Source organism: Tachypleus tridentatus, chromosome 7, assembly GCF_004210375.1.
Source record: "Tachypleus tridentatus isolate NWPU-2018 chromosome 7, ASM421037v1, whole genome shotgun sequence".
Lineage (NCBI taxonomy): Eukaryota > Metazoa > Arthropoda > Merostomata > Xiphosura > Limulidae > Tachypleus > Tachypleus tridentatus.
Window position 1 is genome coordinate 163,663,334 of NC_134831.1, and position 16,788 is coordinate 163,680,121.

A 16,788-nucleotide genomic window follows, 5' to 3' on the forward strand; every position below is an offset into this window, starting at 1 on the left:
GTGACCGTTGCTGGACCCGCCTTAGAGACGAGAATATGAAGGGGTACAGGATTTTAAAGGGCGTTGCAGTTGGATGTTATGTTATTAATTGGTATAGGTGTTCCTTTATATTAGTTTAAGTTGCTGTATAAGTAGGGCTTCTTTGATTTTGCGTTTGTTTTGCAACTTAGTATCTGGGTGTTTTCTATGGTTGTGTTTATTTGATATGCAGTGTTTAAAACTTTTTTTTTTGTTGTTGTTCTTTGAATCTGGTTTCCATTTTTCTGCTTGTTTCTCCAATATAGAAGTCGTGGTAGCTGTTGCATTGTATTTTATAAATAATGTTGGTGTGGTGTTTGTCAGGCTAGTTTTTACATAATATAGACTTTAGTTTTGTACCTGGTTTTTAAATAAATTTGGTGTTCAGTGGAATGTTAAATTTTTCCAAATGTTAGTTATATTTTTGCTGATATCTGGAATATGTGGTAAGCATCAGTATAATGTTTTGTAGTTTGTTTGTTTTGTTTGGGGGGGGATTTGTTTTTATCGTTGACCGTGTTGTTAATCTAGGTGTGTGCGTAATGTTTTCAACGATTTTTGGAGGAAATTTGTTGATGAATTGTTTTATTTTGTTAATTTCATCGAGTGAGCATAGTTTTGTGGCTGTGTTTATTTGGTTTCTTAATATGTTTTGTTTCATGTGCTGAATCCCAGGGAATGTATAGTCCACTGTGGGTGAATTTTCTGTGGACTTCTGTTTTGAATTGTGTATCAGTTCAGTGATATTGAGGTTAAGAAATGCTATTTGGTTAGTTTTTTCCTGTTCACTGATCAGCATAATGTTGGGGTGTATCGAGTTAACGTGATTGAACAAACTGTGTGTTCTGTAGATGTGAATCCAGCAATTGCAGAGATGCCAACCATCTGGGTTCATATGTTATATAAACAGGAACAATATATCTGATTTGGGAACACAAAAAAACACCTTCACAAGTTTTTGAGCACTACAAACCACATAAACAGAACATAACCATAAAAAACACCCAGATACTAATTAGGGAAACAAATATAAACAAACGCAAGATCAAAGAAGCCATACTTATACAGCAACTTAAATATAGAGGAACACCTATACTAATTAATAACCTAACATTCAACTGCAACGCCCCCTACAATTCCGTACCTCTTCATATTCTCGTCCCTGAGACATGTGTCCGGCAACGGTTACTTCTTAGCTCTCTTTGTTAACCTGAAGATGACGTAGGAAGGTCGAAACGTTATTCTCTGCTCATCAATAGAAGTGTTAATTCCCATACCAGCCGTTCTGAGATAAAATTTTATTTCAAGTGGGTTTTTCATCATCAAGAAATTCCAAAATTCATGAACTTACGAAACATATATTACAATTCTTTAAAACTCCCATGATGACAACCAAAATATTCTGTAGAATCGTCTTTTTTGTGATGTAAAACTAATTTCAGCTTTATCGCATTAATGGGTAGGCTTACGTTTTCATCTGGGTGGTCGGTCAATAAGATCTACCTATACAGATTCATAAATCAGATGCTAGGTTATTGGCATATACCAGCAGGCACGAACCCCCTAATTTTGTAATGGAAAGGAATAATACTTATATAGTTATTACGCAGTTGTTTGTGAAATTTCATTAACGTTTTCTACAATGTATACATTCATCTGATGATACACTAGCATTTTTTAGCTGGGAATAATTACACGTCCCCAGCACCACCCGCAGCGTTTCCTTGCGCATTTATTTTTCGCTCAATATGCGTTGACTTTTGATCTCACAAATTGGAACCCCAATTTTAAACATTCTATACACAGCTTTGATAAAAACAAACACTCTAAACTGTGAAATAAATCAGGACTTTTGAACTAGGACAAATATCGCGTGAAACACGTAGAAATATGACAAACGGGTATTTACAGTTTTGGTAGGGTACACAAAAGAAAAATAATTTTCATTACATTTTATTAAAAGTATAAAGGGAATTGTGTACCATTTTCTATACGAATGTTATAAACTGACACGAAAACAATCACACATTTCAATGTATTTATTTAACTGTCGCAACAAATTTCATATAATCACTATAAAATCAAACATTTCATAAAACTGAGTGCACAGACACGTGTAATTTAACTTCAGCAATTTTTATTTGGTATTAACACTTTATCTGCGATACACATAATGATGAATTCATTTTGGTTCGAGTTCCATTCAATATCTGATTTGATATCTTATTGTAGGGACAACAATCAATTTTTAAGGAATACTATCTGCAAGATTTATTTCAGAAATTTTGCATAATGCTAAAGAAATACTTATGCATAGTTCTTAATTTTGAACTCACAGATCAGAAATAAAAAAGGTAGTCAAAGCGCTATCTGCAAACTTTGAGCTTGTTTTATCAAATAACGGGATTTGACTATCATTATTATATGGCATCTATGGTCCCAAAGCTTGGACTAATCATAGTGGAAAAATAATTTTGGACCCTTGAATTTCCAAACAGTCCCAGTGAAAATGTTAAATATTTCTGCATATAAAATAATTTAGATTGTTTGGAGAACTGGACAAATAAATGGAAGACGGCTTTTAATTATAATAAACGCAAGGTATTGGATGCGAGATCAATGTCCGAATTAATTTAATTTCTGACAGGAATAATCTAGTGCTAGGGTGTTCTAGTTGATCAATCTCTTCAGCCATCCAACCAATGTGCTATTATTAATGGTAGGGCAAATAGGATTTAATTTGCCCCTACAGAAAAATTGAATACAAATCTAAATAGGTTATAATGTTATTGTACAGGTAATTGGTTTTCCCACATGTGGAGTATTATGTTCAGTCTTAGGCTCTGTATCTGAGAACACTGCATTGTTGGGAGGAGTTCAGAGGAGGGTTACTAGAATGTAGGAGTTGTCACGCAATGATATGTGAAGATTATAAAAATGTTCATTTGAAAAGAGAAGAAAGAATAAGAGGGAATCTGATTAAGGCATTTAAGATTGTAAAGGGAACTGAAAATGTTGATGCATCATATTTTTCATACTTAATGGTAAGGATGGTAAAACTATGTGAAAGAAATAAAAATGTTGGTAGAGCAGGAGTCATGTTCAGGTAATAAACTTTATTTTTCTAATGGGGCAGTTGGCCTTTTGGACAAATTGCCTTCAGATGTGGTAGTTGCAGTAAATTTAAAGGGGTTAAATGAAATTTTGATAAACATATCATTGATAAGGGATTACTTTGATTTTTAGTGTTTGTTTTTTGAATTTTGCACAAAGCTACACAAAGATTACCTGCACTAGCCGTCCCTAATTTTGCAGTGTAAGGCTAGAGGGAAAGCAGTTAGTCATCACCATCTGCCTCCAGCTCTTGAGCTACTCTTTTACCAATGAACAGTGGAATTAACTATCACATTATAATGCCCCCACAGCTGAAATGGTGACCATGTTTGGGAGTTTTTTAGTGTTTAGTATTTCAGGATGGCCTAGATGGGCCAAAGAACTTCTTGTTTTTTAGAGTTACATTTTAAAGCAATATGGGATAGATTTTTCATTTCCTTGAAAGGAAGATTTGTCATTTACTTATCTTTAATTAAGAGTTTTGTTATAATAACAAAGGGTTTCTAATCACAGGAAAGTTCAAGTTTCATGTAATTACTATTGGCTATGTTTGTAGTGTATGTAAAACAATCAAAGAGAAATTTATTACAACACAATATTCACTAGGATAATGCTAGCACATAATAGAAAAACTTCTATACATTACAATTCTTACATACACTCCTCCTGATAAAATTGAAAATTGTGTACATTTTGCATAAACGAGGTTTCAAGCTATCATAAAAATTGACTCCCTATTTTACATATGAAAGTTTGTGTATACCCTTTTACATGTTCACTTTTCTACTCTTTCACAGAACTGTAAAAATGAACAAGATCTGAACACTAAATGTACGGATCTAGTTTTAAAATGAATGAGCAATAAAATATGAGAAAAATGTTGTTTTCATTTTAAAACTTACATTTCAAAGTAAACAAGTGTGCTACAGATATTTATGCAAAACTACACATGGACTATGTGCACTAGCCATCCCTAAGTTTCAAATACAATACTAGAACAAGACAGCTAGTAAGATTATCTACCACTAACAAAACTACACAAGGACTATGTGCATTAGCTATCCCTAAGTTTCAAATAAAAGACTAGAGGGAAGGCAACTAGTGAAGATCATCTACCACTAACAAAACTACACAAGGACTATGTGCATTAGCTATCCCTAAGTTTCAAATAAAAGACTAGAGGGAAGGCAACTAGTGAAGATCATCTACCACTAACAAAACTACACAAGGACTATGTGCATTAGCTATCCCTAAGTTTCAAATAAAAGACTAGAGGGAAGGCAACTAGTGAAGATCATCTACCACTAACAAAACTACACAAGGACTATGTGCATTAGCTATCCCTAAGTTTCAAATAAAAGACTAGAGGGAAGGCAACTAGTGAAGATCATCTACCACTAACTCTTAGGATATTGTAATAAAAAATAAAAATGTTGGATGGGACTATCACGATGTACATATATTCCCAAGTGTACTTGTACAGAAAAAAGGATATAGGCCATAGATGATGTCCATCACACTAATCCTGAAGCCATAGTAAATAACTTTTTTTTGTACAAAAGAAACACCCAAAACTTAAAAGCTATACTGCAGTTTCTGTAACACACCACTTATTTCTGAAAGGTCCCATATTCTTTTCACACATTTTAAGAATCTAACTAGATTTTTAGTTTTAGGAGTAATTTATATGCAAAAACAGCTAACTTTTGAAAAAATATTTTACATAGAAGAGCGAACCCAACTCAAACGAGCCGTTTTTGCATATAAATTTCTCAACAAGTGGGTTTCTCAACATCACTGATTTTAGGAGTAATGTTCTATACATTCAAAGGTAGGATTTACTCTGACTGTTAAACTGATGATTGTGTTACTTTTGTACTTATACATCTTTTATTGCAAATCATAACTTCCATAATTTATGAGCCAATTGCTCATAATGAATTTGTCAAAATAATAGCTTCTTTCCCGTAATATTTCAATAATTTCCTATTGATGAATTAAGTTACTTGTTGTACCATCTGTCCAAAAGTGCAGCCTACAATAAGAATGTTAATTTCTTTTAATGATGGGTGTAGATCTTTATAGCAGAACAGTTAGCAGGCCCTATGTTGGTTAAGCATTCCTAAGTTATAAGGGACAACACGAAATCTGGAAGAATTCACTGTTGCATGCCATTGTGTTACTTTCAGTCGTGAATGTTTTAAAGATTGTTGTTATTAAATACTATTTTAGAATCTCACTTTGGAACTCAATACTGCTAGTTATTGGTATTTACCTGATTGTAATCAGAAACAACCCAATATTCTGTGCTGTAACACTATTATGTTTTACCTATCTGTTATAAATTTTTCAAACATTTAGCCATTTGTAGATCAATGTGTTGTTCTCTCATCACGTTTAAACTAAAAATCATTATCAGTTTACTGCCACATGCTTGGATTGATCCATCCACCAAAAGCCTTTTCAATTTCTGTAGCAACTGCCAAAGTTAAATGGTCATTGTACTTTGCAGTCACTATCTGAACTCCTAGTGGAATGCCTGACTGGCTAAGTCCTACAGGACACTGAAGAGCTGGGAGCCCAAGACTGTTAAACACTGCTGTATAAACACAGTTAGCAAACTTAAGTATTGGCTCATTGTGACAAGGTGCTGGTTCTGGGTGTGGAGGATAAAGGAAAACACCATCATCTGCTAACAGCTCTTGAAATTCTAGTTGAAGCTGATCACACATCTCCACAAAATACTGCGTCTCTTCTGGACTCTGACAGCTCCGCAGTTTCTCAAAGAGTGACAATCCAATGGCAGGAAATGTATGATCTGACAACTTGAAGCACCATTTCAAAAGTTCCATGTAGGTATTGAGTTCTCCATTTCTTTCCACCATCTCTGATGAAAAACTTGGTTGTTTTGTCATCATCATCTTACTGTTCCACATCTTAAATGCAAACTTCATGTTGGTCAAGGAAACCTTTAAAGGCTTGATGCCAAAGTTCTTTTCAAAATGAACAAGAACCTATAAAATAAATAAAAGGTGAAATTTTATAAATAAACTGAAAATGTCTGATGGAATCCACAATAATCACATGCATGGAGCTCTACAAGCTTACATCAAGTATAGCTATACACCTATATAACTTTACAACAGAGTGAAGTGTGCACACAATTACTAACTTTTGATGGAAATATCAAAACAGAACAGAGACAGTCTTTGGTACTAATGAAATGATAAGAAATGATTCCTTCATCAAAAATACCCATAACCATGACATTATGAAAACTAAAGTTCAAACACTTTATGACATGCAAAATCCTATAACATGAGTACTTTTCAAAAGTGGACCTTTATTAATCAGATAGAAATTGATGATGTACTTTTGTCAGTAACTGTTACCAGTAACATTTACAAAACCAGTTATATGTAAGTGTGTGTGTGTATTTTCTTCAATTAAATACTTCACCTGCACCTTTTTACATCAATTTAACTCCCTAATTTCACTCTCGTAAACATATTTGTATGATACATTACAAGTTGTGAAAAATGTAGACATTTCAAAAACAATTTAAGATCTAAAAAATACAAAATAAAAACATATTCTTTCTCAACAAAAATAAGATAAAGGATCACTTAAGACTAAAAAAGAAACATTTTCCTTCATCTACAATTATTTGCATGAAAGATTAACTCCTTTCCAGTAATTAATTGAATCATTTAATCACATATGTAAAAGTGAACAATTCTTTCAGCATTCACTTTGAATTTAAATACACAATGAAAAAACCCAACAAAAGGATATGTTAATATTTCATTACTTATTTGAAACTAGTGAAATTGAGATGAAAAACTATTTCTTCAATATTTCAAACTTGCACAGAACAGCACTAGATGAGGAATGTACATCTATGTTATACATATAACTGTTACAAGTAACACACATAGCTAAAATTTATTAACATTTATTAACAGAAAGTCATGCTAGAATAAACTAAAATGTTTAAAAGAAACCAGAAATTCAATCTTCATTGTATTATTTCAACCACTAATTAGAAGTTGAAACATACAAAGCATGAGTTGTGTGTACCTTTTTCTGAGCTCCAAGTACTTCTGGATGTACTTTAGTTATATGTGGATTTCCTCCATCATTATCCATGTAATAAATTTTCAGTTGTGACAGGTTTACCTGTAAGACGCCAAATTTTATATACATCTTTCATTAATAAAACCTTAAGTATTGCTATCACAATATTAATTGTCTTTAAAATTGAATATAAACATATAATTAAATTTTAAAAAAATCATGTTCCATTTTGTACAAAACCTCGTTAACACATGGACAAACATGCTAGTTATAATTCTGTGTATCTTTAGAAGTTGCAGCAGAACACGTTAAAAGTTAGTGCCTCTAATATCCTAGACATGAACATTAAAATAAAGTCTTAAATATTAAGGTGTTGCATGTGTAGGTTTATGAAATATATCGTTAAATTTGCCCCAACAGTGGAGCACATGTTGGTTTAACAGATAGGTTAAGAGAAAACAACGAAATACAAATTTACTTTATCTAATGGATGAGTATGTGAAGAAAAACAAACTCAAACTCCTTGATATTTAAAACTCCATCATAACAAAGAAAGTTCAGTACATTCATTTTTAAGTCATCACCACATATTGATCACAGGGCTGTCAGAACCAAAGTATGCCATTCCTCCCTAAATACTTTCCATAATTCAACTAGTATATATGGAAAACAGTTTTTTAGCACAAATTTCAACAGAAATCAATAGGAACTATGGTTGGTGACTTTTACTTGTATGTTTTTATGTGAAATATCATGAATACCAGACTCATTCTTAAACTCATCGAGGTGTGAAGTGATTGAATGGGAGGTAAAACTCGTGGTCTTATTTTAGTAAACTCATACCCCATTAGCCTCATTTCCATACAAGTTCAGTATTTCTGTGTGGTACAAAGTATCTAATTCACTGGTCTGATAATAAGCAATTTACTTTGACCTCTCTGTTCACTCTCATCCATTCCTTCCAGAAAAGTTTTATAATGAGCTGTGCATCACTTTGGAAATTTGTTTACTTAATAAAAAGTACAAATGGACAGTTTCTTTTAGAGATACCATTGTACACACATGCTTCATCAACAACAAAATGCCATTTTTCTCTAGCTATGTATACATATAATGCTTATGTAGTTTTCAATAGCTGGTCTTCATTTTTTGAATATGTTGTGTGAAAAACGTGTGTACACATAGTTAGTCTCTTTTTTTCAGATGAGCATCTCACTTTAAGATATTGTGTGCAATTTCCAGGGACATGTGGGCTGGTTTTGATGCTGAATTTTGTTTGCAAAACTTTCACTTAGTACAAGGTGCTTTTACTAATGACTGCTGGGCTTTGATTTGTAAAGCTATTTCTGGATAGCTATGCACAACCAAGACGATTCACATCTTTCCCAAAAGCAATCAATTTTTGGTAGCATTACACTACCTACAAAACACCAAGCAAATTAAATATATAAATCTGGTATATGCCATTTCACCATGACTTAATATCATCTGTGGTTGTCACGTAAAGTGCTTATTTGCATTTTTTTTTTTTTTAATATAACATACACGTCTTTGTAGTATTGTACCTAAACCCCTGCTTAAGAGCTCAGCTAAAGTAACCAATCTCATATCTACAAATTCTACATAATGTTTACTATAATTCCAAATTTATTTTCTATCTCTTCAAAAAAAATTGGCAAACCAAGTAAATATCAAAAGTCTTTAATTAATTCCTTTTAACAGAAATTGGTCTATAAATTTATACCAGTTTGAATAAAAGGTGATTTATGCTAAAAGAACTTTTCATATATATTTTTATACATATAACCTTTAAAACATTTTAAAGAAACAGATTTTGTCTCCATACAAAAAATAACATTTTTTTTCTGTTCTGTAACCTAATGCTAATTGTAGCAAAATCATTAATAAAAAGTGAAATGACAAGCTGAAAAATATGAAATGTAATGAACTGGTTTGAGACTATGCAAGTCTACTATTTCAATGAACAATGCTACTTTTTCTTCACTGTTAAATGCAGTATTGATAAAGAGACCGAAATAATTGCAATATAGTCTAATTTTTGTTTCGTTAATATTTTCATGTCTCTCTCTTCAGTTTTAAAGCATTTAGTGTATAAGCATGTCAGGGGCATAGAATATAAACATTAAGAACTTCATAAAAACCCAGAAAATATGAATTATAAAAACAGTTTTGTCATGTGATGTGTATTCATATACATTGGTAAAGTTTTTTAATTAAATTAAGTTTTGAAATGCAAAAAGAGTCAAAAATGAAAATGGTTAATGTTCATAACTTGGTATAAATTTGGAACTACCTCTAAAAATCATTTACTAAAATTCACCTTCCATATCCTAGTCAACTTCAAAGAAAGATAAAATGTATGAAAATATGCTTACAAATAAGGTAAAGGTAAAATTTATTTTAATGTAAAGCACATGATTTGTAATGTCACAGAATTCCAAGGTTTTCTTTTTCAGACCTTTTCAGTAAAATATTTGAAAGTACCATCAAGAATTGAAAAATAAATATAAAATGACAAACAGGCCTTATGGAGATAATATAATTATAAATAATACCTCTTGGTAACAATGTACAAAATCCAGAATTTTATCAAAAGGTAAATGTGTGACATTAGGGTGGACAGAAATCTAAAGGGTAGCCACAGGTTTTTGCTATATGACAAGATTTGGAAAATGTTATGTAGAGAATAAACTGAGTATAACCAGCAAGGTAAAACAAATTAATTACACTGGCAAACAAATATACAAGATATTTATTCACTATAATATGTGTATTTGTATCATATTACTTGCCCTCCTACATTTTGTTGTAGTGATGCTGACTGCCAGGAGAACTTTTAAATATGTCCATAAAGAACAAGGACATAAGAACTATATTATACCAGACTTCAATGATTTTCAGATCTATAAGCCAGGTCCAACATAGAAAAGTTATGGAACACATATTGAGTTGGTTGTGAAGTTATTGTATGATGTATACAGTTTCTCACTAACAGAGGGCTCATTACTAAACTTCATTATGTAACATATATTAAACTTCACTATGTGAAGTTAACGTAATAGACTAAGTAACTAACTTCAGTAGATTCTTGCCCTGAATGAAAAATGCATTAATAAATGAATGGGATATCAACAGAACAAACAGGTTGTTTCAGATTAGGTCTAATCTACTCATCACAACAACAATGTAGAATGATAAGCAAAAGCCTTTGGTGTGCCAAACTTAACTTCACTACTGCTTGTACCAGGAAATAGACTATATTTTCTTTCACATTAACAAGTTATAGTAACAATTACATGATATCAACAACTACTTGATAACACTGCCTGAACTAACTACTCTTGGTCCAGTACAAGTTTAAATATGCACACTGACTGGTTAAATTGAGAAAAAAGTAGAAAAACAAAATGGTGTAAAATTAGTGAGGTGTTGTGCAACCATAGTGCTTCATTCTTAAAAAAACCAATAAATCCTGAATCCACCATTAAACTCCTAGAAAAAGTTTGATTTAGGACTCAAAGAATGCTAAAATAGTGTTGGATTTCTTGAGAGTCCAGAAATGTTTTAAATTCTAGTACTTTTTAGAACAGCCCTATTTATGAATAACATGTGAGAAAATACTAGGTACCATGATAAAATTTTTTAGTCACAATATCAACCTGGAACCTGAGATTTGTTAAGGCCTGTATCATACCACACTTTAAAGTCAGACATAGGGTCCAAATGTGGTATCCCATAATCCATGAGTTACCTACATTACTGATTATTCCAAAAAATATTATCAAGGAAAAAAACAGCAATTTTTGACAAATGTTGGGACAAAGCCCTTTGTAAGGCAGGGTCTAGAAAACTACACAAGAGACAGAAGTAAGGGAAAATGTACTTTGTATCACATGCACATTAATTCTTGAAAAATACTTATATTTAGGCAAAACAAACAATATAACAAAACACTGATAAACAACACAAATTAATAAAATAAATGTAAGTGAATGAAAATTTACTAAAGATAATATAAAATAAAAGGAAAAAACTACAACAATTTGTTTTTACAATAAATTAAATATTATATATAATATAATATATATTATATATAAGAGTGGGTGTAAATTACAGGTTATAGTAAAAGTTAGTGTAAAACTGGTCAGGAGAAAACTTTCAACAAATGAACGTTTTTAATTTAAATCAGATACGGAAGTATTCCTCAGATAAAACGTTATGTATGGTTCCTTACATTCACAACAGAATGAATGAAGGAGGACTTAAGGTAGCTAGTCTGAGATGTAAGAGATTATATTTATCATTCAAAAAAATGTCAGGAAACAGACTGACTAACACTACCAAAACCTCTCATAAGCTTGGCATCAAAACTCACTAATATGTGAAAAGGTTGCAATAACCAAATTATGCAGCAGATGATAGACTGAATGAAATTGGAAAGACTTTTTAACCAGACAATAACAAAACTCCATTATAACAATGTCAAAACTATATTTTATCCAAGTTTCACACACACACAAAGAAAGAAAATGGAATCTAAGGCTCCATGCACATTTGCCACTACAAATGCAAGTTTTTACGATATTTATTAAGGACATGGGGATCACGGATTATTTTTAAGTAAAATACTCCCACATATTAAGACATACCACACACTCAACAAAATTTTAAATTAGAAAATAGCTAAAATTTAAACTATTTTCACACTGATAACATAATTATTGTACTTTTTCTAACCCATCTTAGCCATTTTCTGAATTTTCAAAACTTGATTCTTTTTATTACAGATGAAGGTGCTCAGAAACACCACCCACTTGAAGAAAGTTCCAATCTCTGTTGTGATTTGGCAGTGTGTCAACTAAAACTAAAAGTGAATGCAGTATTCAGAAGTTTAGACTAAAGAAAAGTTCAGGTACTACAAAAAAATGTGTAAATCAAACAGAGAAACTGACTCGCTGGTACACTTCTGGAAGCTGTTCTGCACGTGTGTATAAATGGTCCAGCACCAACTCTGTTGAGGATCAGACAACAGTCAAAGCTGCTGTACAATCATGACTGCAGGAAACAAAACTTACAAAAATTTTAAAAATTATATATTTAAAGTTAAAACACAACAGAGTAGCACAGGATTATAAGCCTAAACAAATAATAAAAAAAAAGTCAATGTCAGTGAGTCTTTCTAAGTAAGCAAGTGTAGTTGTCAATGAGAATGTGCCTGGAACTAGACAATACTGATTCAGGTGTGTGGCAGATAAATACTGGTCAGAGGACAAAGAAGACTTTCAAACTTGCAGCACTTATTCATTACATCAATGAACTGAAGAAGAAACTTGTGACAGTGTATTATACTACAATGTTAGTGTTTTGGGTATAAAATAACTTAATTTGCAGAACCTATAACTTTAGTTTTGAATTCATGACAATGTAGCTATCATTTTGTTTTAGAACGTTTGACAGTAAAATCTTGAGAAAGTAAAAAATTTCTCAATTTTTTAACTTAACTTTTTTCTATACATTTAAACTAGATTATAACCATATTCATTACTTTTTTATAGTCTGATTAATATTCTCCCATAACAAATGTTTCAAAATAGAATAAAAGATGCAAAAGAGAAGCTTTCTTCATTATTTTTGCTGCTTTGGATTTGCAAAAGGGCCCAGATAGCTTCCTTCAACACCCTGTCATTTGGATCTCTTCTGTTAAAACTGGGAAAGACCTTGAAGAGAACCTCCAATTTATACCAATACAAATATTTATGTCACCCTCTAAGATGGTCTTGTCTTACAATAACAGACAAGGCCAAACTGATACAAGTTTCTATGAAAGAGCCATTTGTGTATACAACATTCATTTAATCAAAATAATTAAAACATTTACGATCTTTTGATGTTCAGTTTACAAATGATGCTGTAAAATAGGTAATTTTTGTAAATGTCCATTATTACCTGACTTACACCTAAGTAGAGATACATTCAGAATTAGTTGTGGATGTGTGAAATTAACACTTATTTCAACTGCAACATTTTGTTTTTAATATATTAAAAGAATGAATCTTGGATAATGTGTTCTGGATAATAATGAAACATATACAAACAGAATGATAAATTAACACAAGTACATCTATCCCTAGTTCCAGGTACCCTCAAAGTTATCTGCAGTACAGAGAAATACAAGTCTCAGTTAATTAAAAACCCCAAGATACAGTTAAACAAAGATTATCATACACAAGAGTCTACTAGGATCTCTTTTCACTTATCAACTTTTTCACATAAAAGTTTGTTATAAATTCCTTTCGTTGATTTCTCAATTGGATTTACAGCAATACCTAGGTTAACCCCTAAGGTTATAAGATGCACCCAAAGAGCTTGAAGCACAACCACCAAAGTAACCATAAGATTAACTTCATGTTCATATATCCATGAACAAGCATAGTTAGTTAATTTTAGTTTTTAAACATGAATATACAATGTCTGCTACTGCTCGGTTTATAAAGTTCTAATTCAGGCCTAAATTAGAAATTTAACTATTTTGTTACAGAGTAGAGTACAACAGGTCATTATTGTGGAATTTTCATATTAATTGTATAAATACAAATTCCTTTGTGTTAAAAAAAATACCTTCTTATCAAGATGTAGTTTAGATGCATTATTTCCAGCTAGAACCTTTAACAATGGCTTTAAGTCTGAAGCATAGCGACACATTGGTCCTGTTGTAAGATATGAACATATTGACTCATGGGCTGGAGGATACTTCCCCATGCTGGATAAGATACCTGTTTCAAAATGATAAAGTAGACAAAATCTAGGTTTATCTAAAAACATGAATCTTAAATGTCATTAGTACAGTTCTTAGTTTCATTTTGTTAGTAAACCTGTTGCTTAACATCACTTATTTTCTGCTTCCTATTACTTCTGTTTAAAATAAGGTGTCTTTAAGAAATAAAAAGACATTTTGCATGAATATTTTATAGCTGAAAGGATGGAACTTAGTGTGCCTGTGAATGAGAATAATATTTTAAAGCACAAAACCAAACAATTGGCTACTTGCTCTCTGCCCACCTGAACACAGTAGAGTTGCCTTTTGTTGAGGTCTAATTTTATTGCACATTACTGAAGAAGTTTGAGCTAAATAAGTATTTCATAAATAAACACAAGTATCTAAGCTCTATAAAGGAATTAAATATAAATGGTTTGCATATGTACCATAAATCAGATATCTGTTTACATAATTAGGCTGATAAAACTTATCTGACTAAAGTTAATGAACACTAGTGTTAAGAAATCTATTGTATGTACATAAGCAATACGTTACAAATAATTAACTATAATTACACAACAGCCTAAAGTCACTCATATCAAGTGGAAGAACAAGCAGTTCAGATAAGAAAAATCATTTTGGAAGTGGATGTGATAAGCTGGCCTAGAGTCATTTCTGTAAAACTCATGGGTCACATCATTATTAGACTTCAAAAAAATACAAAACACCAATAACCAGATGGTTTTTTGATAACATATTTAAATGAAATTAGCTTTGTCTTTTTATCAGCAAAAATGTTTATAATTTCCTCAAAGTTACTGCTTCAAGCTTACTTATTTTCAATCAACATAACTAAAAGTCTACCTAATTGTTATTCAGTCATAGTATTTTTTAAATACATTTTTACTACTTGAAGTTCTGACAAAGGTCTTTCTGTATTAAAACAGTGACAAGAAGTGTAAAAAATAAACTGCAGTAAATACTTCAGGAAATCCTGAACACAAAAGCTGTTTTCTTTATTAACAATGATGTTAATTCATGGATTGTTGTGACATTTTTGATATCTAGTTTTAAATGTGTATGGAAAAAAGGTAGCTGGCTTGGGAAGCTAGAGGAAATACCTTATACTTATCAACTAGCATCACAGCCTGACCATACAAATTCTCGTCACTTATAGAAACTAAGTTTATGGGAAACAAGATACTGAAATAGTTGGCTATACCATGAAGGCCTTCAAATCTGTGTCAACTGAGTGATTATCACATTTAAATGTAAGATACATAAACTTTGAAGTACTTTTCATTATCAGAAAGTCTTTCTTCAGGCAACTCAAATCATTATTTTACTTTTCTTGCATGCTTCTGATGAAATTTGGTTTTAACTTCCTATTTATTAACAATATCTGTTGCTGAATTTTCAGTATCATCACAGTTGTTTAACTATTCATAAGATTCTATAGCATCATGCAAGTGCTTAACTGTTCTGTTGAACACAATTTTTTTTGATTTGCCAAAACTTAGAAACTGCATTAACAATTTCTATCAATCTGATTTGGAAAATGACAAAAACCATAAACCGGACGCTTTTCAGTTGCTTCAAGTCCTGCAGTTTCTGTACAATCATCCCATTATTTGTTCAGATGTATAACTTTATTCAAACCTTTCACCATATTTAAGTATTAAAAATGAATTGCTACTAAAGAATCATGCCTTGACAACTAAGTGTGGGAAAGTATTTTGAGTGTAATCTTTTCTATTACATTAGAAAGAGAAGACAGTTCTTTAAGCAAACACAATTTTATGCTGTGGCCAAAAAATGTATACAAACTCTCAATTGTATCATAGAAACTGTTAATTCCTAGTGAAATTTCTATATAGTTGTCTAATGCAACATTTAAATCATGTGAAAGACATGGCTCTTTTTGTAAAATGTGTTTCTACACTAAAATAAATGGTACTCATTTTTGCTGCATGCTTGCTCCCAACACTTTTCTAAACTTAAGCCTTTTCTTCAAGGGAATCCAAATTTTGTTTTTCTGTAAATCAAATACACTTTGATTATCAACTCTGTGAAATCTCAAGAATGATTCCTAATTTCAAAATCACTTGGAAGGCCTTTGGCATCAGTTTGAAAGTTCATGTAGCAAAAAATTTGACTAATTTAAATCAACTTTAGAAATATGTCGGTTGTATCAATGATAAATGAAAAAAAATGGTACATTTTTTAAATAATTCATTTATCAGTTCATTCTCTATTTTTTCTGCAATTAGGTGGATAATTTCATCCTCAATCTGATGAATAAGATATATGATTGAGCCTTTTTTATTACTTAACAAGACTTAACAGGATCGTACTTGGCAAGCAACTGAACAACTAAAAATTAGCGCTGTTTGATTCAGGTGAACTTTCTCTGCAGCCGTGATGCAACATTACGATGTTAATATTATACCCATTACTCTTACCAAGGCATTTTTCCAAAAGGTTTTCTCTTTTAGCTATTTATTATTACAACTTTCATCTATAGTTCCATTTTTAAGTTATGTCTGAAATGTAATCCATGTAACTAAATGACAAGAAATTCTTTAACTCGGATGTTTCTAACAACCATTTATATCTTTAATCCAAGTTTTGTTATAAAAACATTTTTGATCAGTAAAGAGCCAACATGACTCATAGCATGCACAATCTAACAGCTGAGATTGTTATATACCACAGCCATATTTGTGGTAAAATTAAAACCAGCTTTGGACTTGTTATAACGATACTCTAAAAAATCTCCATCCATCTTGATTTTTAGGAAA

General features: G+C 31.5%; 1 protein-coding gene across 5 annotated transcripts in view; it reads right to left on the minus strand.

Moving 5' to 3' along the window:
- Positions 1-2,042: 2,042 nt before the first annotated feature.
- The window catches only part of LOC143257080 (fatty-acid amide hydrolase 2-like), a 54,574-nt gene continuing 39,828 nt past the window's right edge, over positions 2,043-16,788 (minus strand). For all 5 annotated transcript variants that reach the window (XM_076515267.1, XM_076515265.1, XM_076515264.1 and 2 more), the window contains 3 exons: positions 13,849-14,003; positions 7,213-7,311; positions 2,043-6,146 (listed from right to left, as the gene is read on the minus strand). In XM_076515267.1, coding sequence (XP_076371382.1) covers positions 5,553-6,146; positions 7,213-7,311; positions 13,849-14,003 — 848 coding nt within the window. In that variant the 3' untranslated portion in view covers positions 2,043-5,552. The remainder of the gene's footprint in view (positions 6,147-7,212; positions 7,312-13,848; positions 14,004-16,788) is intronic.